This window comes from Leptodactylus fuscus, chromosome 1, assembly GCF_031893055.1.
Source record: "Leptodactylus fuscus isolate aLepFus1 chromosome 1, aLepFus1.hap2, whole genome shotgun sequence".
NCBI classification, from domain to species: Eukaryota; Metazoa; Chordata; class Amphibia; order Anura; family Leptodactylidae; genus Leptodactylus; species Leptodactylus fuscus.
In genome coordinates this window covers 156,495,631-156,522,294 of record NC_134265.1, presented here as the reverse complement: position 1 = coordinate 156,522,294, position 26,664 = coordinate 156,495,631, and the positions used below count along the sequence as shown (strand labels likewise).

Sequence of the window (26,664 nt, the reverse complement as noted above, 5' to 3'; positions counted from 1 at the left end):
AATATAAGGCATCCCCCGAAAAAAAGGCATGCCCGGCAGTGGTGTGCGGGGTTTCGGGGGGAGGGGCTTAGCGGAGGCTTCGGGGGGCGGGGCTTAGCGGAGCTTTGCAAGCTCCACTTCACTGACACAGCAGCCATGCTCTGTGCTCCGTGTGCACAGCAAAGCCGGCTGCTGCCTCTGCTGTTGTAGGATGAGCTCTCCCAGCTCATCCCAGAGGCAGAGACAGCAGCTGCCATACAGAAGAGGCAGCAGCCGGCTTTGCTGTGCACACGGAGCACAGCTGCTGTGTCAGTGAAGTGGAGCTTGCAAAGCTCCGCTAAGCCCCGCCCCCCGAAGCCTCGCTAAGCCCCGCCCCCGAAGCCTAGCTAAGCCCCGCTCACCACTTCCAGGACGAACAGCAGCACCAGTGCTGCTAGGAAGAAGGGAAAGGTAAGTATGATAACTTCCCCCCTCTCCTACACTACACTACCTACAACCGGCAGTCATGCTGACGCTCCACTAAGGAGGTCCTATATTTAGAGTGACAATTTAATATAAGACACTGTCTTATTTTCGGGGAAACACAGTATATACAGAGCAGTAGAATCTCTTTAACCAGCAAGGTTGAGCATGGTAAAGATACTAGAAAGTGGTCAAAAGTAACAATAGAGAAAAGGAAGGGAGAAAAAAAAAAAAAAAGGATGCATAACTAGGTTTCTGCCCTAATTTCTGTAAGACCCTCTGGAAGATGAAAGCATCAACTTCATTTGTGCCCCATGCAGGATCTGCCCATACATCAACTAGCTGTGATCTCTCCAAAATGAGAGGTAAAGAAATCTTGTATGTAGAAATGAACTGGCATATCTTGCAGGTTGAAATAGTTCTTTAAAGACTGATAGCATATACTTCTAAAGTTAAAGTGTTAGGGCTAGGGTCACATCTGCAAGGAAGACTAAAAATAGCGGAAACCCATCAGACTCCATTACAGTTTATGGGGGTCTGCTGTTTTAGCAGACGGGCTTCTCTGTCGTTCGGATACCCCAGCAGACCTGAACGACAAAGAGCCAGACACAAGAGTGAACCTAGCCTTAGCAGTTATTTGAACAATGTTATCCTAGAAAAACTAAAAAGAACCAACTACCTGTCATTTTGTGATGATGGATATGAAAATGTAATCTGCACATTTTTTTTTTTTACATTCTTGTTACCTTGATTTTTATTTTTGTAGGAACAGTTTACTGCTTTCTACTGAACCCTAAATAGAAGTCACCCATCTCCTTACTGTATATACCGTACTATACATCACTGCATTTAAAAAAAAAACTCCAAAAAGAATAAAACAGGTTTGTAAGCTCTATTTTGTAGGATTCATTTGTTAGTAAGGCCCCGTTCACAGGGAGCAAGAGGGGGCGGATTTTGGCACGGAATTCTCCTCAAAATCTCCACAGGCCACAAAAAAATGGCTGCTTACTTACTGTGTAAGTGGCCATTTTTCTTGTGGCTGCGGGCATGCGCAGTAGGCTCTGCCCGGAGCCTACAATTTTCAAAGTCTGCGCCGGAAGAAGGCACAGGAAGAGGACATTCCTGAAGAAGATGGAGGCGGCGTGGAGAGTTCTATGGCAGCATTGGGGACACCCCCAGTGCTGTTTGAGCGCTGGGGACCGCCCCCCAGTGCTGTACGAGAACTCATTTGCATACCGGCAAAATCCGGTATTTCTACGGAACGGCAGTGCGAAGAAGACATCTAAAGGTAGAAGACGAATAGCCTTTCTTAAGGTTATTCCGTGGTAGGAACAAAAAATTACTTCTGAATGATAGGATCCCTTTAAACAAAAAAAACAAACAAACAAACAAAAAAAAAAAATGGTAGAAACAAAAACAATCTTCTGCATAGGTTGTGTGCATGGGTATGAACGGACGTACAAAATTCAGCCTATAAATAAGAGGGGCTGTGTTTCTGGTAGAAAGCAGTCATTTGTTTCTAACCTTCTAGAACACCTACTATGTTAACGGAGTAAATCCTACAGCTACGCCGTGACCACTTAAAGCATGAAAGGTGTAACTACACAAGACTCTGTGCAATACTACAGGTAAAGTACCCCTCCAGAAGCTGAGAAACCTACTATATCTGTGCATGGCCCCAGCCTAATTCCAAGTTCCTAAAAAGTAAAAATATAAAATTGAATCAAAACATGCATTCTATTTGTTGGTGGATAGCACCATCTACAGGAAATTAGAGTCTAATAGAGAAACAGTTGTGGTGTAATGTACTGCATTCACAAAGTGCAATAAGTCTCTAGAAGTAACAAGCAGTATTATTAGAGCATGTCCCATTATAAAACAAGTTCAAGCAGTTAAGAATGAAGTTTAAAAAAAAAAAAAAAAGTTAAAAAATACCCACCCTTTAATTAAAAAAAACAAAAACTGTAAACAAAAATAAAAGTAGTAAACATGTTAGGTATCCGCATGTGCGTATAAAACTGCACTATCCAAATATAGCCGTAAAAAATTAAAAAAAATAATAAAAAAAAAATACTGCAATGCACAAATTAACATATTTTGGGTAACTGCACTTCTCCCCAAAAATCACAATAGAAAGAGATTCAAACGTCATAATTACCTCATTATATACCTAATCAAAACATATGTACCCCATAACTGTGCCAAATAAAAGTACAACTCGTCATGCAAAGAATAAGCCGTGACTAAGCTATGTTGAAAGAAAAAAAATAAAAAATTGTATATGTATTTTTTTAAAAAATTGACATGCATTGTAGTACAAACAACCCTACATTCTTAAAGGGTTAAGTCCCAACTAACAGAGAAATCTATGGTGAAGGTGGAGAAGAAGAATCACAGCCTTTTCATAAACTTCTATGTTAGAAGCAACTCCTGAATGAGGGAGGAAAATCAATCCAATAAATTGAGAAAGAAGAATTTTTCTTTAATAAGATACATTATGTACAGGAAATAGGTGACATGGCAGGACTAAATGTCCATGATCGAAGGCGAAAAGGAGAAAACCCTGGGCTTATTGCACCAGCTCTGCTTCAGAATGGGTGCAAGAGGAATGGGAGATATACATAAAGTACCTATACTTCTCCCTTCTGCTCATTCCACTCTTGGCTTTGGCTCAAAAAAACACAACAAAATCTGAAACAAAAAAGCTGCCTTTCCGCAAAAAAACCCCCCAAAGATTATTTTAAGAGACCCGTGGAGATCTGTGGCGCTAGGTTGATATGCTGAGTTCTGGTGATAGACTAACTAAAATGACTGAACACACTAATTATGACAGATATGGCAGACCATCTAATGTTTATGGGGGTCGTCTTGACCCTTCAGCATGCAGGTTCTTTTATTTATGAGACATGGCTTCTCATTGGAGATATATTTTATGCATACATTGGTTAAAATTGCAGAGAAAGTGGCAATTCCTTTCATTTAGATTAAGATGCATGAGACGCTGTCTGGAGTCATGTCCTTGAGACAATCCAATGCACCAAGTAATGAAGATAGTTGGGTCAGTAAGGCTGGTCTTACACGACCGTAGTTTAAGACCGCAAATGGTCCGCAATTGAGGGTTTTCAATTGCGGACCATTTGTGGACACATTATACTCAATGGCGCCTCTTACACCACCGGATATTTTATCCGTGGTGTGCCGGGCCGCAACCGAGGTCCGCACTTTTTAGAACATGTCTGTAATGGCCTCAATTCATGGCACTGCACGGTCCCGCCCATAGAACTCTATGGGCGAGTGCAGCAGTTTACGGGCATCTGCGGGGTCTATGTTGCTGATCAGCAACATGCGGACCGTAAAAGCATTATGGTCGTGTAAGACCAGCCTAAATGCAAGCCTCCAAAATTCACCACTAGTCATCCAGAAAATTTGATCCCAAAATAGAACATACAGATATCATGTAATTTACATGACTTAATGGAGAAATGCAATTTAAGTACAGCTAAAAACTAGCCTGCCTGTATGCCAAACTAAAAAACATCTGTATATCCAACTTCAGGCGCCCACATTGGCTGTAATGGTCAAAGAAAAAAAAATATTAAAATTTCCTCCCCAACTTTTACTTAAAACAAGCAAAATTAAGAAGTGGGTAAAAGTAAGACCTGTATTTTCACAACTACTTAAGTATCAAGGCCATTACTTGATGTTGCACATTCTGTTAACCATGTGATGCTAGGTTCACACTAACGTTGGGGTGTGCCATCTTCAGGTCCGCTTGGGGACCCAAAAACCGGAAACTTAATCTGCTCTAAAAGTGGATTCTTGCAGAACCCTATAATGGGGTCCACTGGGTTTTGGTCCATGAAATGCAGAGAGAAAAGTCCTGCTTGCATTTTTCAAGTGCAATGGGGAACGAAATCCCTGAACCATCACCAAACGCAAACAGCAGGTGAGACCAAAGTCTGAGGGGGAACTAAATATACTGTGGAGTATTTTGTTCCTTTTGTTTCTATTGTTAAGCATGGACAATGACTCAAGACCTGGAGTTTTTCCTGTGCACATGTGCCTGTTACCATCCCCCCCAGGAGCTAAGGACAGCATGGACACCATGTGGCATGGAGGAGAAACCTACATGGAAGTGTGGACGACTTCTTTTCAAGGAGATGATTTTTGGTGTCTATTGCTGATGTGTGAAGATGCCTACAGCTGACTGGTATTTCTTTCTTTTACTGTGGACATGTGGGACTCTGTTACAACCTGGGAACCTACCATCACCCACCTACCCATGTGTTTATGGAAGCTTGGCAAGAGAGCAGCACCCTGTCTACCTGGATGGCTTCAGACCTCTCTGGGCAGTAGAACACAGTGGTAAGAAGAAAGGAAGAGGAGGACTTGTGATGAAGGATATTTGGGGCATTTTTTTGTGGTTAATGGACAATAGCGCTGATGCAAGATACCGAACTATCAGCTGTGAGCAGGAGATCTCACCACCTACCAAAGGAACTGCCACATGTTATCATGATAGCTGCATATGTCCCCCACCTCTGCAAAAAAACAACATTTTTTTGCCTGTTATATCTACATGCTGTGCCCCCTCCTCATGTCCTACAACCGCAGTAGGCTGTATTATTAACATCACTTCACACAGAGAACTAAATGATCCTGCAGTGTGTCTGTTTCTTTCCTTTTTAGTTGCTATGATTCCTAGGATTTCTCTATCTGCCATGAGCTTGTATGTGTTTTTCTCTCTTGTTATATACTACTGTACCATCTATGAAACTGGATCACTGAAATTTCCCCATTATGGGACTACTAAAGGATTATCTTAAATAATGTAGAACCAGTTCACTAAAACAGTGGTTACTGTGGCCCCCATAGGATGTAATGGGGTACGCCGTTTTTAATACTGAAACTGGCGGAGAAAAGAGTCCTCTGTCATCTGAGGAGACTCCAACGCAGAAGTGAACCTAGCCTAACCAGTTTCCTTTAATAATGTGAGACTTTAGAAGTAATCATTAAAGTCATCTCCTTAGGGTAGGTTTACCCTGCGTGGTTTTTTGTTTTGTTTTCCTGAAGAACTACATGCAGTTTTAAATTGCAGTAAAGAGCAGTACTTGTTACTCATACAATCATTCAGCAAGAAAAAGTGCTGAGTAAACCTAGCCTTTGGTCCTTCATAGATGGCCGTGGGCGAGTTCAGTGTGCTATACAGGTTTTTCCTGGATATCACACTGACCCACTCATTTCTATCAGCCCACGCACATGACCGTATATTACATGGATCACTGTGCAGGCTAACAGTTCAGGCCACTAAACTCAAGACTGGTCATATTCCTGTCCAGTTTTGTGACTGTGCTTCAGTGGCTTCTTACCATCTGCAAGGGGCCTAAAAGCTATGTTCACACGATGGAATCTGGCGATCACTTTAAGGCAGATTCTACTCCAACATTAACCGCAGACTCTGCCTGATTGTGAATGAAAACAATGGGAGGTAGAGATTGAAGCAGGATGCTTGATCTTGTGGCTCATACAGCTGCAGAGTCCACAACTCGCAAGACAAGCCAATGACTAGTCTTTATTTATCTGAGCCTCAACAAAGGTGGAAAGTCAAAGCTCTTCTTAGGAAACAGTTTCACATCTGAGGCAATGCGGTGGCTCAGTGGTTAGCACTGCAGCCTTGCAGCGCTGGAGTCCTGGGTTTGAATCCGCCAGGAACAACATCTGCAAGGCGTTTGTATGTTCTTCCCTGTGTTCGTGTGGATTTCCTCCCATTCTAAAAATAGGGGGAAGAAACTGAAAAACTGAAAACTGATAGGGGGAAGAAAAATGTACATTGTCTCACAATCTATATTAAACCCCCCCCCCCCCCAAAAAAAAAAAAAAAAAAAGAAACAAAAACAAAAAAACAAAAAGAAACAAAAACAAAAAAACAACACAGCTTCACATCTGTGAAAGGCAGAACAACTTTTTTTTTTCTTTCATTTCCCACACTTTGCATGTGCCTGGGCCTGTAAAAAACTGATGACACCCGGATAATGTTATACTTTTTCCATGGACCCATAGACCTTTGGTGTGATGGATTTGTGTTGCATCATCATTAACAAAAAAATATATAAATAAAAGGACAAGCTTCAATTGTTTTTTTGTGGACCTACTGTTTGAATAAACATATTGACATGAATGATATGTATGGTGCCTCTAAAAAATACAGACATTATATGTATGCAATATGTGGATGTGTGAATAAGGCCAAAGTGTAATCACCATGGGTTTAAAATCCTCATCAGTGGGTAACCAGTACAGATGAGCGAGTACTATTCCAAACTCTCATTTCGAATAGCATGCACCCATAGGAATGAATGGACACAGCCGGCACGCAGGGGGTTAAGCAGCCGGCCGCCGGCAAAGTCTGTGTGCTGGCCGCTTCCATTCATTCCTATGGGTGTGTGCTATTTGAAACGGGAGTTTCGAATAGTACTTGCTCATCTCTAGTAACCAGCAATAAGTTGGGTATACATGAAATGATCATTAAATCAAGAGGAAAGCTTTAAGAATACCTTTATCAACCATGAAAAGGGTACAAGTAGCAGCAGAGAAGCAATACATTCTAAGTAAACTTATGCTTTAAAAAAACAAAAACCCCAAGAGTGGATCTAAAAGCAAGAAAAAAAAAACAAAAAAACCCCCACAAACATAAAGAGCCTTCAGGAATGCCAGACATAGCAGTTATATAAATGACAAGTCACATTTATTTGGCTCATTGATTAGACCTGTAAGCAGTCTGTCTCAATGAGATTCTGAAAGTAAAACTAGGACTCTGTATAAAGTTTTAGCAGTGTTTTCCACCATAAAACATCCAAAATTTGATGTTTTCTTTCCCCATGGCTTATCAAGTAATTTTTTTACGCAGCATGAGGAAAAGGATTCTAGATAGCTGTACCTGTAAATTGCCACGTGTTAGTCACTGTCAAATTGTATCTCTAACCCATGGGGAGCTTGAGAAGAACCATACCTGCTGGCCCAAATATCAATCATTATAAAGAACCCTCACCACTCTTCCAAGCACCATGGCCCCTTCTGTCAGTTATACGAAGAAAAATCCAGCAATATCCGGTTGTAGTAAAAAATTCCAACTTTATTGTGTCATATTAAAATCTTCAGTCTGTATGCATGAAGTGGGTGCAACAGATGACTTGGCGTGCCGAAACGTACGTCGGGCTGACAAACAGACACTAGGTGTTCTTGCTTTACATCACAGTGATTCTATATGGGTAAGATGGCATATTTCCTCTTGATGTAGACCTATCCTTATTGTATTTTACATTATGTGTGCATTATACCTGCGGCTCTGCCTCCCTGATGACAATATGTTGTAAACATGGGTTTATCCCTGTTCCTGCTTCGGAAATACATATTATTGGTCATTTTCTGACTTTATGTGGAATTAAGGAGAGTGTTCTTTCTGCAATCAGGATATTATGACTATATACATGCTTAGTCAATACTAGGAGAGTAGTTTAGCTGCATTCGGGTAGTGTGATTATTTAATAAATTGTTTGTGGAGGTTGCATCAGGTGTAGTTCATCTTACTATATATATATGTGCAATACTATTTCACTAAGATTCATCTATGTGTACTGTTTTATACGGTGTTTTGCATCTGTCCAGTATATGTGTATTTCTCTATATTGATGTATATAATTTTAACATTGTGTTAATAAAGGTATATATTTTTGATATTTGAACCTGTAGTTGGATATGTTGAGTGTCGATAACCATCTGGCCTGTTCCAGTTTTGTGTTTGTAGATGACTTGGCGTATCGTAGATGACAAAGAAAGCCTACGCGTTTCGGATATAATCCTTCATCATGGCATGCCATGATGAAGGATTATATCCGAAACGCGTAGGCTTTCTTTGTCATCTACGATACGCCAAGTCATCTGTTGCGGCCACTTAATGCATACAGACTGAAGATTTTAATATGACACAATAAAGTTGGAATTTTTTACTACAACCGGATATTGCTGGATTTTTCTTCGTATATCTGATTCGAGTAGCCGAGTGGAGTCCATCGGTGTCCGAGCAATCCGGACTAAGAGATATATATGACAAGTGGGTGAGCCGGTTTTTTTCTATTTCCTTCTGTCAGTTGACTGACTTGGGTTCAGGAAGTTGGATCCCAACCATCAATATAAAGATGGAAAAATTTTGTAGGAGGGAATTAAAAAAACAAAAAAAAAACCTTTTACACGCCTTGGAACAACCACAAAAATCAAATTACTTTCTGTATTCCTGTACAAATTCAACACATAAAGGCTACAATAAAATGTCTAACACTGCTTACTATACAAAAAGGTACGTACCTCATTCTGCTCTTCATGTTCGAGAATAGCTTGTAGAAATGCCCTTCTTTCATGGCTTGAAGATTTCTGATCAAACATGCCAGCCTGAATGACTTTCTGATCCACGTTCAGCTTGTATTTAGCTGCTGCAAGAATCTTTTCTTCCACGCTGTTAACGGTGCACAAACGTAACACGCGCACCTCATTTTGCTGACCAATTCGGTGAGCTCTATCCTGCGCCTGCAAATCCTGAAAGCAATCAACATACAAAAGTTTATTATTTTTATATTACCTGAAGTTCAGTTCAAAGTTTCATCCATATCCTGCTACATGATTCACCACCTAAAGAAGCACTCTTAATTTTTTTTTTTCTGCTTTGCCTTTTAGTACTGAACATCTTGAAAACCGCAGTTTGGTTAGACAGTATGTCATGACTTGAGCTAGATTCTTTAATGCTAGCGAATAGAAATTATTGTAATACTACAATAGGATGAGTGGTGTTCCAGCTTTGTAACAGTTTAAATTCGGTCCCTCTGCATTTCACAATGAACGCAGTACAATACATACTTTAAAAATAGTTTGGCATGTTTGAAGAGGTAGAACTTCATGGCTATACACAAATGCCTGACTTCAAACCAATTTAATAGGACCTTTTGCCACATCCACCAATTCAATCTCTTCTCACGCTTTAAGTTAAAGAGGACCTTTCATGAGATCGGGCACATGCAGTTTTATATACTGCTGGAAAGCTGACAGTGCGCTGAATTCACTATGTGCTTTCCCGATCTGTGCCCGGTGTAAAGCGCTATTGGTCCCCTGATAATACTCATCTATGGACGAGCACTGTGAGCAGAGGGAGGGGGCGTTCCTCCCCGCTCACACAGTACAGCGCGATAGGCGCTGCTGGGCAGAAGGGCGTTCCTGGCTAACTGTCAGAAACGCCCTTCTGACACTAAAGCGCTACGGTCCCGGGACCGATAGCGCTTTACACCGGGCACAGATCGGGAAAGCTGACAGTGAATTCAGCGCACTGTCAGCTTTCCAGCAGTATATAAAACTGCATGTGCCCAATCTGATGAAAGGTCCTCTTTAAGGACCCACATTGCAGATTTTGCTGCACTATTTTGAGCCAAAGCCAGGACTGGATTCAACAGAAGGGACAAATATATGGTGCCTTGCAAAAGTATTCATGCCCCTTGAACTTTTTCTCATTTTGTCACCTTACAATCACAAACAAATGTATTTTAATTGCCATTTTAAGTGAAAGACCAACACAAAGTAACAAATAATTGTGAAATGAAATGAAAATGGTACATGGTTTTCAAAATTTTTCTGCCTCACATAGTGCTTGGAATTGAGGCCAAAAAGTTCAATATTGGACTCATCTGACCAGAGCATCTTCTTCCATATGTTTGCAGTGTCGCCTATATGGCTTGTGGCAAACTGCATTTCTTATGTCTTTCATTCAACAACAGTTTTCCTCTTGACACACTTCCATAAAAGGCCAGATTTGTGGAGTGCACAACTTATAGATGTCCTTTGAAAATTCTCCCTCCTGAGCTGGATTTCTGCAGCTCAAGAGTGACCATGGGCCTTCTTGGCTGTTTCTCTGACCAGTGCTCTCCTTGCTCCATCTGTTAGTTTAGGTGGATAAGCCATGTCTTGGTAGGTTTGCAGTTGTAGAATACAGTATTTTACGGACTATAAGGCGCACTGGACTATAAGGCGCATTGCCCATGAGCGCCTTATAGCCCGTCTCGGTTCATATATAAGGCGCACCGGACAATAAGGCACAGTCCGGTGCGCCTTATATGTTATTGAAAGTGGCGGCACGCAGACTTTGCCAGTGGCCGCTTAATCCCCCACGTGCCAGCCGATTCTATTGGAAGCGCTCGGCAGGCGAGGAGTTACAGGGGCCAACCGTAAAAGTTATATTAAATTACCCCCCCCCCCCCCCCCGAAACAGAATGTGAAACTTACTGAACGGTGCAGGGTGGGCGGGCATTCAGGCCTCCTCTTCCGGCGCTCGCGAGCTGATAATGGCCTGGGCGCATGCGTAGTAGCCGTAGTAGAAGCATTATGATATTGCGCATGCACCCAGGCCATTATCAGTTCACGAACGCCGGAGGAAGTGGTCAGGACATCGGAGGAAGAGGAGGCCTGAATGCCCGCCCACCCTGCACCGGTCGGTAAGTTTCACATTCTGTTTCAGGGGGGATAGTTTAATATAACTTTTAAGGGTGCATTCACACTACGGAACGCCAGCGTGTATCACAGCCGTACACGCCGGCGTTACAGCAGGGCTGCCGGACACTTCCCATTCATTTCTATGGGAGCCGGCATGCGAGCGCTCCCCATAGAAATGAATGGACTGCTTTTTTCCATTCATTTCTATGGGGAGCGCTCGCATGCCGGCTCCCATAGAAATGAATGGGAAGTGTCCGGCAGCCATGCTGTAACGCCGGCGTGTACGGCTGTGATACACGCTGGCGTTCCGTAGTGTGAATGCACCCTTACGGTGCCTTTTATGTATGTATGGAAGCGGCACGCAGACTTTGCCGCCGCTTCCATCCATATATAAGGCGCACCGGACTATAAGGCGCACTTACGATTTCTGAGGAAATCGTAGGTTTTTATGTGCGCCTTATAGTCCGGAAAATACGGTACTTTGTCCATTTAGAGATGATGGATTAAACAGTGGCCCTTGGGATAATCAAAGCTTGGGATATGTTTTTTTCATAACCTAACCCTGCTTTAAACATCTCCACAACTATCTCTCTAACCTGTCTGGTTAGTTCCTTGGTTTTCATGATGCTGTTTGTTCACTAGTGTTCCATAACACACCACTGAACAGGTGTATTTATATTGAGACTAAATTGCACACAGCTGGGCTATGAACTAATTACGTTACTTCTGAAGGCAATTATTTGCACTGGATTTTATTTAGGGGTATCAGAGTATAGGGGGCTGAATACTTTTGCGTGTCATGCTTTTCAGATTTTGTTTGATTAACGTTTAGAAAACCATGTATCATTTTGTTCCACTTCACAATTATCTGCTACTTTGTGTTGGTCTATCACTTAAAATCTCAATAAAATACATTTAAGTTTGTGGTTGTAAGTAGAGATGAGCGAATAGTATTCAAAACTCTAGTTTCAAATACATTGCTCCAACAGGAATGAATGGAAGCGGCCGAACACCAAAGGGTTAAACGCTGGCCACTTCCACTCATTCCTATGGAGCAAGGTATTCGAAACTAGAGTCTCAAATACTATTCGCTCATCTCTAGTTGTAAGATGACAAAATGTGAATAAGTTCAAGGGGTATGAATACTTTTGCAAGCCACTGTATATTCTCCCCTTGAACTTCTCATTCCTTTTATAGCCACTCCAAAAACAGGAAAATCTACAACAACAAATGCAGCTTTTATGCAAACTGGGTCTAAATAAGCTTCTTTCCACTGATTCCTACATAGTTGGAAGTTTTTCTTTAGCCCCCAGTGCAGTTAGTTTTGGTACCGGATATGCTATTCAGGCTCATATTGTCATGTGGGCAGTGTCAGGAAGGAGCAGGCAAGGTGGAGTGACACCTGTGTGCCTTTGGAGGTCTGAGTCATGCCCCTTGCCTGTTCCTGCCTGACATCACCCACCCACCTAACTGTGTCAGTTGTTCAGGAATTGTAGGAGCTAGAGAAAAACTAGAATAACCAACACTGGAGTAGGGGTGAAACAGTACAGAACTATCATAACACTTCTAACATTTTGTTACAGTAACCTGTGGGGCTCACAGTGTGTGAAAACTCAACAATCAAACATTACTGGCATATTGTAATCTATCCAATATTAGGTCCCATTCAATATTTTCTAGCTGAACTACAATTTAAAATAAAGCTTTCACATTTTAGCGTCACGGTAATAATCAAAGTTTCCAAACCTGATGAGGATTCCAATCACTATCAAAAATAACGACAGTGTCTGCAGCCTGGAGATTCAACCCCAAACCTCCAGCTCTGGTACTCAGCAGAAAAATAAAATACTGTGAACCTTCTTCATTGAATTTCTTTAACAATGCGGCACGATCTTCTGACTTAGTTGTACCTTAATAAGATAAATATGTAAATGTTAAGGTTATAAACGACTTTGAAAACAATTGTCCTAATAAAATTTAAAACCAACCAATTTTGCAGCAGTACTTTTAAAAAAATTCTCTACAGTTTTTGTTTGTGCTGCATACATACAGACTACGCACTGTGCAGTCTCACAATTTCTTCCATTTTTCTCCTGCTTTGTGCTAGCTATATTTGGTAGGTTAGGCCAAAGTTCAGATCTGTTTCTTTTATGTCTAATTGGATCAGAACAAGAAACGGAAAAACTAATGCAGAATGAGCATAATGGGGCATATGTTTGAACACAGGCGTATTGTATGTCATACCATAAACAATTGCCTCACATAATGAGCTTTGACTTGAAAAAATGGTTCAGCACATCCTGAGGAAGCCAACTTATGTGGCGAAACGCGTAGGGATGGTCCTTCTACTTGTCAGTAATCCTTTCTGTGGACGTTCGGCCAACTATCCTTTACCTTTAAGCAATATGACTACAGGTATTTAAAATGTTATCATTTATGTTTGTCTAGCTTTGTGTTTGCCCTGGTGAAGTGTGACTTCTGACATGTATAGTCATGTGCAATAGCATTGTTATTACTTCTTCCATGGCGCTGTAGCTATTATAGCTTATTATATCTTTCACACTTCCTTTGAGACACTTCTTGTATTGTTCCCTGTAAGTTACAGGGTTAATTAACATTAGTATATACTGCTGTGACTGTGTGAAAAGACTTATTTGGGGTGGATGCTTACATTTTCATTCATGCCACTCAGTGGGTATTTTCCACTATTGATACAACAAAGCTTTGACATCATTATTACTGATATTTCGATTATAGTCTATCTGAACGTCTTCATCTTGTATTCTTTTGTGTCTTTTTTTCGTATGTGTTTGGCAATATCCATCTGCCCTGCTGTACCAATTGTTTTTATGGTATTTATTTACCAAATATTTCAATAAAAAATTTTTGATATTTTTATATACATCTGATTTGATTGGTTGTCTGATTTAGTTGTATTGTATGCCAGTCTTCATTAATGCGGCATTGATAAAACAGACAGCGCATTTATGAGGGGATGCACGCCTCTTCATAAATGCAACGGTTCTTTTGCTGGGTCATGCGCCCATATTGAAACATATGGCAAAGATTTTACTTTTCATTTGCATTAATAAAGTGGCGTAAATCTTAAATGTAGCACAATTCCCACGCTCCTTATTAAAAAAAAAAAAAAAAAAAATTCTGCAGACATCTTGCGGAAACTTAATAATAAAGTCCCATACTGTCTGCTTCTGCCATCATTCATTGTAATGTAAAATTCCTTTCCGTCAGGATCACAACAGAGAGAAACTAACCTGTTTAACCTATCAAAGAAGAAATTTTTCATTTCTTTGTCTTTTACTTCTTTCCTTCCTAAAGTTATTAGTTATTATAATTTTTCATTCAGAGTTGTATGAGGGCTTATGTGCTTATCTGGATAAGGTTTAGTTTTGAGTGGTGCTATTTTGGGGGAAGGTCTGACATTTTGATGCCTTTTTATTTGGGGAGTCAAAAAAAGCAAGTTTTTCCATTTTGATTTGTTATATCAAATTTAATTTAATAGTATGGGCATTTTCGGGTGTGGGGATATCGAATGTGCTTATGTTTTTTTAAATTTTTTTATTTACTTTTATATGTGATCTAAGGAAAGGAGTGATGAAACATAAAAAGTTAAGCTGGGTTCACATTAGCGTCGGTGTCCAACAGCTAGTGTCCATAGCTAATGTTCGCAGAAGATTTTAGCATCGGACACGAGCAGGGTCCGATTACAATTTCCATTATTTTAAATGGGATACATGTAGGATTTTGCTGTCCGATTTTTCTTTGTAAACGGACACTTAAGGACACACACGGACACTACAGGATATCCCATTTAAAATAATGGAAATTGTAAACGGACACAGCTAGTGTCTGATGCTAAAATCTTCTGCGGACATTAGCTACGGACACCGACACGAGTGTGAACCCAACCTTAAGTAGCATTGGAAGGCTTGAAAGAAACTACAGGTCAAGGTATGTCATTATCACATTTTACCATGGCACTTGAAGGATAAATAAATAATAAATAATTTATTGTTATTTATTAACAGCAGTGACCCAGTGGCTATGGAGCTTACTTACGTCTGCAGACCCAGTTTTTTTCTACGAACAAAAAAAAACAAAAAAACAAAACAAAAACCCAAACAAACAAAAAACCTGAAGGCTGAGTTCAGCCTTCCTGATTTTGAGGCGGATTCCTGACCAAATTCCTGAACAAAAAACTCATTAACTCAGCCGAACACAGACGGAATTGTTGCAAACCTGATGACAACCAATGTGTTTATATACCCACTGTAAACAACAAGTGTTTAAACAGATCTTTTCCTCTGATGGAACTGAAAAACAGTAAAGCGCAGCCTTCACATACACAAAAGATAAACAGAAAAGGAGAAGACTGCAGGATCAGGCAATACAGAGTTTGTTTCTTGTCTGTTACCATGGAGATACGTAGTCTACATACAAGAATTACAATGGGAGATTATTTATTTGGCTTACTTGTATAGTGCAACCATTAAATGAAATAACGCTGTCAGGTCACTTCAGTTTACACAGCCATCTGTTTCTTGCTCTGGACACTAAGCTGATCAGTGTGAGGCTGGGTGTCAAACACCCACCAAATTCAATGTTTCAAAAGTACCTCACCTTTTATATATTGGGCCAGTCCTGCTTACAACTAGAAAAATGTAACCGTTTAAATGATAAACTTAAGCAAGCCTCATATACAAACCATCAAGTCGAAGGTAAAGAAAGTTTCGAAAAGCAAAGTAGTCTTCCATGATAGTCATGAGTGAAGTCATCTGACAGAAGAGAAGAACCCTGTGATTTGTGGCTCGAAGCTTTGGTAGTATTCGATCAAGTAACTCAAATTTTCCTGAAGTTCTATAGAGATCGGGCCTGGTAGAAGAATTTTAAGAATAAATACTGTTATTATAATCTATATATCTTTAAAATGAATTAACTAAAAGTTCATTGTTATTAATGCGGTGAATTACAAAATGTCGTAAATTTATGTAGCTCTACCATAAGGTTCAGATTGTAAGGATTTTAATTACCCATTGATGATTCCATTAGAATATCCCAGATGTTCAGCAAATGATTCCTGCAAAAACAAAAATGATATTTTGTATGCACTTTTCAGATTATTCTAAAAATAGGACTGCAAAGTGAGTTGACAAGCAAGTTTTATTCAATTCCAATATTTTTTTACACAACTTAAAGTTGTGTAAATCCTATCCAGGGGACTCTTAAAATTTCCAACCAATTTTGAGAGACAAATTCCTCTTTTCTACATATACCGTATGTACTCGAGTATAAGCCGACCCGAATATAAGCCGAGGCCCCTAATTTTACCACAAAAAAAAAACTGGGAAAACTTATTGACTCGAGTATAAGTCTAGGGGGGGAAATGCAGCAGCTACTGGAAAATTTCAAAAATTAAAATAGTCAGAGTTTTTGGGTGCAGTAGGTGCTGGGGAAGGGGAGGGGGTGTTTTGGTTGTCTGTCTGCCTCTTTCCTGAGCTTGAGGACTGGGTTTCCCCCCACACAATTGGAATTCAGCCTGGCTGAATATAGGGTATCTGCAGTGCTCCTATTAACCCCTCACGATGGAACAGGAGCACTGCAGAAGCTATATATATTTTCCCTTACAATGATGAACTATGAGTAGTTCCCCAGATTTCCTTACAAAGATATGACAACATCATAAAAAAAGAGTAAGCAGCTAATCATCACCATCATGTGAACAATACAAAGTATCTACATTCTTAGGGTATGTTCACAGTTTTTTGTTGTTTTTTTTTGCAGTCTGCTTTAGAAGCGATATTCACCTCAAAAATCGCCTTACATTCATTTCAATGAGAGTCAGTAGCGGTTTTTTTACTCTAGCTGATTTTTTTTTTCAGCTAGCAAGACAGAAAAAACAAAACGAAAAAAAAAAACAAGAAAAAAAAAAAAAAACCACGACATGACCTATCTTCCCACTGAAATTAATGGGAGGCAGAAGAAAACATAATGTGGTTTTTTTGACACAGCTTTTTTTTAAAGGGAAGTTCCCAGGTTCATGAAGGAAAAAAAAAAGCAGCAAAAACTGCGACAATGTGCATTGTGGGAAAAAAAGTTTCCCAATTCCCGATGCAGAATTTTACAGCCTACAAAAAAAAAAACCTGCATTTACATACTCATGCCATTTTAAAAACACACTTATTGATACGATTTGTTTTTTAAAAAATAAAAATAAAAAAAATTGATAGGCTTAAGGTGTAGGGTGGCAAGAGCAGCTGGACTTGCCTCAATGTGCTGGAATATAAAAGGGTGGTTACAGATCTTTCTCAGCTGCATGATGGTATTCATTAGCGTCTTGGCACCGCCTTTTCCCTATAAGAGAATGAATAAAACTATATTAGTTCTATAATATTCACTCACCAGCAACAATATCTCTGTAATAAAGTAGCAGATGTCACTAAGAAAGTATGAACTACAATACAGACTAAAGTCTACTTTACACAGTGATCAACAATAGAACGCATCGACTAGTTCTAGTGTTACATCCCTCAGAAAGGTCAAGTGGAAGAGGAAACTATTCAAATTTCTACATCAGAATATCAAATGGATGCAATACTCTTTCATCTTATGCAGAGGATCTGTAGCCATTTACAATGCCTGTGTGTTAGGTTGAGGTGTGCTGTAAAATAATCTAATGCCTTTTACAAAGGTTGATCCCAAATACAGTTAGATACTGAATATTAGCAGCAAATCCCTGACTACACAGTGCGATGGGTTGCTGATAATTTGGCATCTTTTATGTTAAATGGCAGTTTGAATGGTGCCAGTTATCAAAAAGGAGTGTTCCTCTGAAGACTGGGTTTACACAGTGTTTTTTTCATTTGTAGCATTTGTAAGAATGCTCAAGCTTCTTCACAGAAAACCAAGCACAGCATTGTATATTACACAGTGGTTCTGCTGAGAAAGGCAGTTCAGTCCCAAGCTCTTGAATGAGAATGAGCTGTAAACAGGCCATGTTACCAAAGACTGTGATTTCACATGTATCTCTTCAAACAGCTGACGCATGGGGTCCCAGGTGTTGGATTCTCACTGATCTTTAAGGATATGTCATCAATTGTTAAACAGAGTTTGTCAGCAGGAGAATCATAATCAAAGTAATGACAATACTTTGTTGTGCCCTTTAAATACTTTCCAAATATACTTTTGTTATTCAGCATTGCAGCTCCTTTATTGAGAAAAATGTAGCTTATTCATATGCAAGTTCCCTGCTTTAACTCTATGCTATAGATAACTTCCGACATGCTCTCCCTGGAGGAAACCTGCCAAAATATAGTGGGAGAAGGGTCTTTCAGTCCTAGAGAACTGCAGCTGTATACTGCCGGCAGATTGCTCCAGGTGAATAGAGATAGATGGCCACTGCCTCCTGTCATCAGCTAATACACACCACTGCCATAGAAAGGCCCCTCTGCCTCCACATTTTTTTTAGTAGCATTACAGTCTATATCTTGTTGCAGTTGAAATCAAGATAGCTTTTAAAAAGAAAAACTGTCACCAAGTTTGGGACCACTACTCAACACACAAGTTTTAATCCGCTGGAGAGGAATCCTGGACTCTTCTCCACAAGCTCCCGACAAAGTGAGGCAAGATGCCAAGAGCCATCAGAGAAGAGTCCAGGTTTCCGCTCCAGCAGATGTTAAAAATAAAATGAAATAAATAAATTTATAATGAAGAACGGAGCAATGCACAGGACTGAGACCTGTTCACTTTAAGAATTTGGAAAGCCTACAGCGCTAATATTACAATTCACCACTGGAAGAAACGTGTGTGCAGGGTGAGGTGCCAGTTGTAGGAGCAGCGCAGAGCCTATAGTCAACTTAATTTGACTCGGGAACTCACCTTCTTGTCTTTTTCTGAACCATCGGTAAGGAGAATACCTTTTCCTTGCATATGGCGATATAGAATCTTCTGGAGGGCTGACATATCGCATTTAATTACATATTCAACCTGAAAGAAAATGAAAGGAAAGGTTTCCAAACAGAAAACACCAATATCGTAACAAAATGTTTAACTTTAGAGCATGATAGTGGTCCCTGATTTTTCTAATTAATCGGACATTCCAAAACAGCAAAAGGTACACACAACAAATCTGTCAGTATTTACTCAAAGTTTTCATTTAACTTCAATTCTTCTTGTTTATTAAACAAATACCAAAATTCAAAGGCATATTTACTAATAATGTTTACATGTGAACTCAGGGCTCGTTCACATCTGCGGCCCGGTCTCCGTACTTAGGTTTCCGTTTCCTGCCTAAAACACAGGCAGGATACGGAAACCTGCAGGAGACTTTCTCACCCATTCATTTGAATGGGTGAGAAAGCTGTCCGGCCGTGCGCGGCGGTGAGCGTTTTGCGCTCTCCGCCGCAAAACCGGGTTTTATAATCCGGACACAGAGTCGGACATGCAGTACTCTGTGTCCGGATAAAAAAATCCGGTTTCGCGGCGGAGAGCGCAAAACGCTCACCGCCGCGCACGGCCGGACCCGGTCTATGGTTTCCGTCTTCTGGCATGCAGAAGACGGAAACCATAGAACGGAGACCCCAGACGCAGGTGTGAACCCAGCGTTAGACAAGGTTTTAAAATCAGCCAGTTTAATCACAGTAGCTGATATTTGATGATAAACATGACATATCTTAAGAGTGTCTCATTTTTGGCACATTGTGCTGCATCTTAAACTTTGCATCTTTTTTGAACAAGGTGCAGAAAGCCTCTAGAATAAACGTGGCCTAAGGCAAGTACACCACATTACACTAGAATCCTGGAATAATTATATTAGCAATTCTGACCCATTAATAGCCAATATTAAAAGTTAGGAACTGTTTCCTCATTTATTTCTTATATCTGTGTCAAGAAACAATAACATTCTCAAGCCATTGTATAGCTATAAAGATCATGAGAATAAAGGAGAACATATGGCACACTTGTTAGATTGAAACCGTGCATAATGCTATTAGCTTTACATGTACCTGATCTTTACAAAAATAAGAGGAACCAAATCAATAAAAAATATATTATTGTTACAAACCTTCTCTGGTAATTGTGACTCCACTTCTTTTTTCAACCGTCTCAACAAGAAGGGTCGCAACACTTTATGAAGACGGCGGATAATCAGGATAGTTTCTTCTTCATTTAAGTCCACCTAACAGCATAAACAGATAAAATCTGGAGATTAAACTACAAAAGCAATTTGAACCGGGGAAAAAAACAAAACACTGATTACAACTAGAGATGAGCGAACGGCGTTCGATCGAATTGATATTCGATCGAATATCAGGCCGTTCGAGGTATTCGATTACAATCGAATGCCACGAGGCAAACACACTAAAAATTCATATCCCCTCCCACCTCCGCAACCCTGCGCAGTTATTGGTGAAAAAAAAGCTACAGGAACTACGACAACGGAGGCATCGAAAAAAATTGGAAAAAGTAATTGGCTGGCTAAATCAGGTGACCTCCAATTTATACGAATGGTCGATTTCAGATTCGGGTCATATGAGACTGTGAGACAGGGACAGATGTACAGGCAGGGTTAGCTAGGGATAACCTTTATTTAGGTGGGAATGTTACTCAAACAGCTCTTTGGGGCTCTATCTGGTCGAGATCCCTGTCAGCTTGCGCTATGCGGGAGCTGACTTTTTCCCATAGGAATGCATTGACCAGCGTTGATTGGCCGAATGCCATACAGAGTACAGCAATCGGCCAATCAACGTTGGTTCTGCCGGAGGAGGCAGAGTCTAAGATCGGTCCACAGCAGTCTCCATTCTGGTCCGATCTCAGATGTAGCAGTGTACAGACTGAAGCCCCACGTTGTGGAAACACAGCATTTTTGTTGCAAATTTTGCAGTGGGTTCTTGAGCCGAAGTCAAGAATGACTACAAAATAAATGGGTAATATTTAGGAAGCTTCTTATACATCTCCCTTGTTCTCAATACACTTGAGCTCAGAAAAGCATAGCAAAATATGCAACATTTCACTTACAAAAAAGTGCAGGTACTGGCATCTGGGGATGTAGCATCCAGGTACATAGTGTGTCGCCCCTCTACAGGTGTTACCTCACTCTGCTACCAGTCACATATGTTATCACTAATAGTAGGTTACATATGTACTTACATCGCTTCTAATGGAAAAGTACAGGTGTATCAAGGCAAACAACAATAAATGCATGTGACTGGGAGCACAGTATGACAGCACCCCTATGTTATGGTTTGTTCTATATGACTTTAGTGTAGGTGTCATCAGCCTAAAAATTATTGCGCGGCACTCGAGTACCCCATCTCTGATTTTTTTAAAATTTAAATCGGCACATCAAGCAGAAAAGGTTGCCTACCCCTGCTCTATATAGTGTTGTCTGCAGTTTTCAACCCTTTTAAAAAGCTATGCAAACTGTGCTCTGTAGAAAATAAACACAAACTAACCACCAGGAAAAGAAAAATTATTATAGTAAATATCTAGCTTGATATTCTGTTACTCCACGTGACCACATACGCTATCCAGACCCTTAAATTGTAAAGCACTTTACCCGCTCTCCTGTCATGGCGAATGGAGCGTTGAACCACTGTTCAAATGTGCTGCAGCTTTTAAAGATTGTTGGTAAAAGGAAATTCAGTAGAGCCCAAAGCTCAGGCAGTTTGTTCTGGAGTGGCGTGCCAGTGAGAAGTATACGCCGTGGAGCCACGTAATGGGTGTTCAAGACTTGGGTTAACTTGCAGTGGTGATTCTTCATCCGATGCCCTTCATCCACAATCATATACTTCCATCGTATCTGAAAGGCAAAAGATAAAAACAAAACAAATAAAATCATTTCCAGGGTGGGTGTAACGTCCCTTCTTAATTAATGAGAAAGACGTTTACTGAAGAAGAGTTCAGTTAGGAAAAAATTTGATAGTAAAGTTCAAGGCAATTTTAGAGGACTATAAAAAGAGGTGAATAAAAAGAAACTTTTGAACCAGAACATATATTTCTCACTTATTTCATTGGGGAATACAGCACCATGTGTATAGACCTGGCCACTAGGATGCCAACACTAGGAAAAGCGAAGGCTATACCCTCTCCACAGACACTATGCTAAGCAGTTTTAACCTAGTGTCCGTAAGAGGCATACACAACCTGACTCAAGTATTTGTCTTACATAGTTTTTATTTTTCTTTCAGGTGCAGAGGGGTCTTTCACATGTACCCCATACTAGTCATACCCCCCAGTGGGCGCAGCGCTCTGCAAAAAGAGCACGTCGACGGTCATCCGTACCCAACTCGCTGCATCTGCGGCCAGAACTCCAGTGACCCCAGCAGTGAATTAGCAGTTTAAACTATAATGTTGCCTAGGCAATTTTATAACAGTCAACCACTCTAGGGGCATTGCATTACATCATGAGCCCACTTATCTACACAGAATGTACCAACTGTGTTACAGTAACAATTTGTACAATAAATATATGTTATCTGCAACTTGCACAATGCTTCACATATGAATAATTTGGACAGCTACCCAAAGCACCTTCCCAGGATACAATTGTTCTTGCCAGACTCTGACTTCTTGCCAACAACTTCAAATGAAATAATTACCGTGCCTTAGTAAGTCCTCATCAACTCCTATTCATGCATTAATGGGATTATAACACAAACAGATGTATACAATTTGTAAAAACAATCTAAAAAGAGTAGTGAAGGAGAACAGACAACTCTAGTTCCCATATGGTATCAATGCTCTTTTACTAGTCATGCTGGCACTGACAAGAGCTGCAATTAATAATGCACAATACTTTAGAAGTGACCGAGTAAAACTGGGAATCAAATAGTCAACCTTCATTTGTAATTTTTGTTTGTTTGTTCCAGTAACTAAGCCACTTTGCATCTACAGTGCCTATGCAAATAGACGAAAAGTCGACTGACTGCAGGATCAGACTACACAGAGTATGTCTGTATTGTTTGGGCTCCATACAAACTACAAACATTGGTCTTCATACAGACTATGTTTGTCTAGGAGCTGTAGACACAGTTGATTTATTGGTAATTTTAAGTAAAAATCATGGTCATCAGAGTGTCTATATTCTATAGGACTCCTATATACAAAATGTCAATCCTGAAGTGTTCTGCATTACGGAAAACGATTGACAGTAGGCCATGTGACAAACAAAAAAAATAAAATAAAATTACAACACACATTCAACTGTTCAAACCCTACTGTTTTGGAGGTTCCAGCCAGTCCTACAGTGATGATATCTTGTCTCATTATTTACCTGACCACTACAGGCAATCAATGACTAACAGACACGTTTCATATATATATATATATATATATATATATATATATATATATATATATATATATATTATAATATATTTCATATATTGAACAGGTATTAGGTTTTTTGTTTGTTTGTTTTTGTGTTTTATTTTATGATATCTGTCAATAAAACACTATCAATAATATAATCTGAACATGACAAAAGTCTTTATAAAGGAATATGTAATCAAAAAGTAAAAATGGTTTTACGGCTCAAACAACATTTGAGAAAACTTAAATGTACCTTTGCAAGGATGTGCTTGTCTTTAATGATGTATTCGTAGGTTGTCAAGAGCACATTAAATTTTCCAGTCCTGAGCTGTGGAACCAGAGAGCGTCTCATTGCAGGCGTTCCCTAAAATTACAACACAATACATGATTTTAATCATTCTGATATATTATATGGATGTTATATTTATGAATTGGGGGTTATAATATAGCAACTGATTGAGCAAATGGGGGATATAATAATATATATTTATTTGTATTTTTATGTACATGTTTTTGATATATGAAGTTTATAAAAACAGCTGAGAAATCACACGTTTCCAGTGTAACATTCATAGCAGTCCCAGGTTCAGGTGAAAGCATCTTCTATTAATGACAACAGTAACTCGCAGAATTGACCTGGGTCTGCTAAGACACAGCAGTTGTTCTACTCTGGTAGGCACTTAACATGTGGTTAAGTTAACAATAGGTCCTCCAAAAGCAGGGGTTCTGCTGCTTCTTCTATTCATTGCATAGAACCCATTTGGCACTATGAGGGCTAGTTCACACGTACACAAGGTGTAGATGAATTTGGTCAGGAAAAAAATCCGCTCCAGACATCTTTTGGCGGGTTTTTACGCGTTGCGGTATTTTCACCTGAAAAATCCAACGGGAGTCAATGTGAGCCAATTCCACGTCCAAAAACTGTTGCGGATTTTCTGACTCCCGTTGGATTTTGCAAGCGGAATCCGCCTGAAGAAAGGTCATGTCACCTCTTTTTTTCACTAGTGGAAAAAAGAACGCTAGCGGTCTACAGAGGACTCTATTTTATGGAGGTGGTTTTGTGGCGGATTCCGCGTCAAAATCCGCGCCATTTTGCCCCGTGTGAATTAGCCCTGACGTTTGTAGATAAGAAAACAAGGACCTGTACCAACTGCCATCAAAAGGCAACAAGCAGCCGCTATCAGGTTCAAGATAGGGTCAAACCTGCGCCTGTATTTCGATTGGGATTTCCATTTCTGAACATGCTTACGAAATGTGTAAAGCAAAGTCCTGAATGTCCTCCGCAATTTCGGGCAAAAAAACGTTTCCACAACGAGGGACCTTAACTTTAAATGGCAACCACGCCTAAACTCCAATCCACTACCCACTTTTAAAAAGTGGAGATAGCGGTTAAAAAATGTCAAATTTGCACGCTTTGAGAGAGTGTACACTCTCAAGGTGCAAAAATGTATTTAGTGACTTTTCACAACATAATTTTAGCATGCAGGACTTGGTAAATTTTTCTCTAATAAACTTTCTTATAACCTCTAAATTAACAGTGCGAACCTTGTAAGCGATCTTCACCACAGAAGGAGCCCATTTATCAAACTCATACTGCCAATTGGATAATGTCCTAAAAGGAAGAAACAACTTAAATAACAAAAAAAATAGACACACAAATAGTAGTACATTTAACAAGACTACATCACTGAAAACCCACGCAACATGCATAGTCTTAAGAAAATAAAATGTGCCCACTACAATCAGAAAATCTGCCAGTGAACTTGAGACAGCAATCCTTTGAATGCTTATATAATGCACTACAATATTTCTGTATTGTAATTTGGTATTACTGCCAGCGTAAAACTGACAAGACAACCATTTAAGCCCTGCCTTGTTAGGCCATGGACTGCCGTGTCAACCCAATTACACCTCTTCGTCGTGCTGATGGGCCTATAAGAGGAGCCACACTTTCCCTGTAATGCCACTTTGTTGCTACCATCAGTATTGGTTTGTTACAGTTGACATCATCTGCCGATGACATACTGGAGTATGTTACTGGCACAATTTGATCCCGCACTAGAGAGTTATAATGCTGTGGGGGAAACTACTGTACATCCTGCTAGCACTGTAAAATAAATTAATTTGTCAGTGTCATTTTAGTAATTGGAGCAATTTTTGATAGCAAGCTGCAAATTCCGTGCATTTTATCTCCTAAGCTCTCTCACTGTAGTTTCCCTTATACAGACCTTAATCAGCACAGATATTTATAGATAAATTCATTATAAAATGGTGGAACGCGACCTTTCCAAACATAATTACTGCCGTACATACCTCTATGACAAGTTATTAAACTTTTTTTTTTTGCTTTTTTAATTTTGCTAAAAGAAACAGGGAAAAAAACTAAAAGGTTTACAAAACATTTCCTCTAAACCAATAGAAACTACTCTGCACACAAGATAACAAATGTAAAGCACACATGTTTAAAACCTATTACAGAAAATTTTAAATCAGACTTTCATTTTTCTATAAGCAAAAAAAATTTTTGTATTTAATCTTGAAAGAATTTGATGAATTCAACCATTACAGACTAATGGCCTTAAACCTAACAAAACAGTGCTGGGATGAAAGGGAAAAAAAATGGTGAGAGAAAAATGTCCTACTTACGAAAGAGGAACAATAATGAGATAGGGGCCATTAAGTCTTTTGTGCTCCATCAGGTAGGTTATGAGTGCAATAGTCTGAATTGTCTTTCCAAGCCCCATTTCATCAGCAAGAATTCCATTTAAATTGTTGTTATACAGAGAAACCATCCATTCCAAGCCCTGGATCTGAAATTGCAAAGCAAAACGAAACAATGTATAACATTGTAGGCACATACATGTATAAAAAAAGACACATCTCACCAGAGTGGCTGACTAGTGAAAAAACCTAAACAATCCCCACAAAACAAGAATAGGGAATAGGGTATAAGACCCGCTGAAAAAAACATTTTTCCTATATTCTGAATGGAGTTAGAGGTTGGGCAGCGTGTATAGTGCTCCATTGATTTCAATGGGAATACTAGAGACAGCAATGCATTGCACTTGGGTCATCAACAGCATTTCCCTTTAAAATGAATGGAGCAGTGAACGCACTGCCCGAATCTACTGTTATGGAATTCATCATAGGGAATAACTTCTTTTGTAGGAAAACCCCTTTAAAGAAACACTAAACCTAGACATGAAAGCTAAAAGAAACGAGATACAGTTAGGATTAGGTGAACTGCTTCAGCATGAGTCAGGTTTGACCTGAATATTCCAAATTGTTTGGTTTAACTCAGATGAACTAAATTGGCCACTGTGACATAACCTGGCATACAATCATCCATGTCAGGTGAAAAGTATATTG

General features: G+C 39.8%; 1 protein-coding gene across 6 annotated transcripts in view; it reads right to left on the bottom strand.

The window, feature by feature from the left end:
- SMARCA2 (SWI/SNF related BAF chromatin remodeling complex subunit ATPase 2) overlaps window positions 1-26,664 on the bottom strand; it is a 196,968-nt gene that overhangs the window by 57,329 nt on the left and 112,975 nt on the right. For all 6 annotated transcript variants that reach the window (XM_075278718.1, XM_075278726.1, XM_075278710.1 and 3 more), the window contains exons 16-26: window positions 25,942-26,105; window positions 24,841-24,907; window positions 23,549-23,659; window positions 21,542-21,784; window positions 20,048-20,161; window positions 18,862-18,969; window positions 17,251-17,337; window positions 16,017-16,063; window positions 15,692-15,858; window positions 12,715-12,878; window positions 8,803-9,030 (exon numbers count right to left, since the gene is read on the bottom strand). In XM_075278718.1, coding sequence (XP_075134819.1) covers window positions 8,803-9,030; window positions 12,715-12,878; window positions 15,692-15,858; window positions 16,017-16,063; window positions 17,251-17,337; window positions 18,862-18,969; window positions 20,048-20,161; window positions 21,542-21,784; window positions 23,549-23,659; window positions 24,841-24,907; window positions 25,942-26,105 — 1,500 coding nt within the window. The remainder of the gene's footprint in view (window positions 1-8,802; window positions 9,031-12,714; window positions 12,879-15,691; window positions 15,859-16,016; window positions 16,064-17,250; window positions 17,338-18,861; window positions 18,970-20,047; window positions 20,162-21,541; window positions 21,785-23,548; window positions 23,660-24,840; window positions 24,908-25,941; window positions 26,106-26,664) is intronic.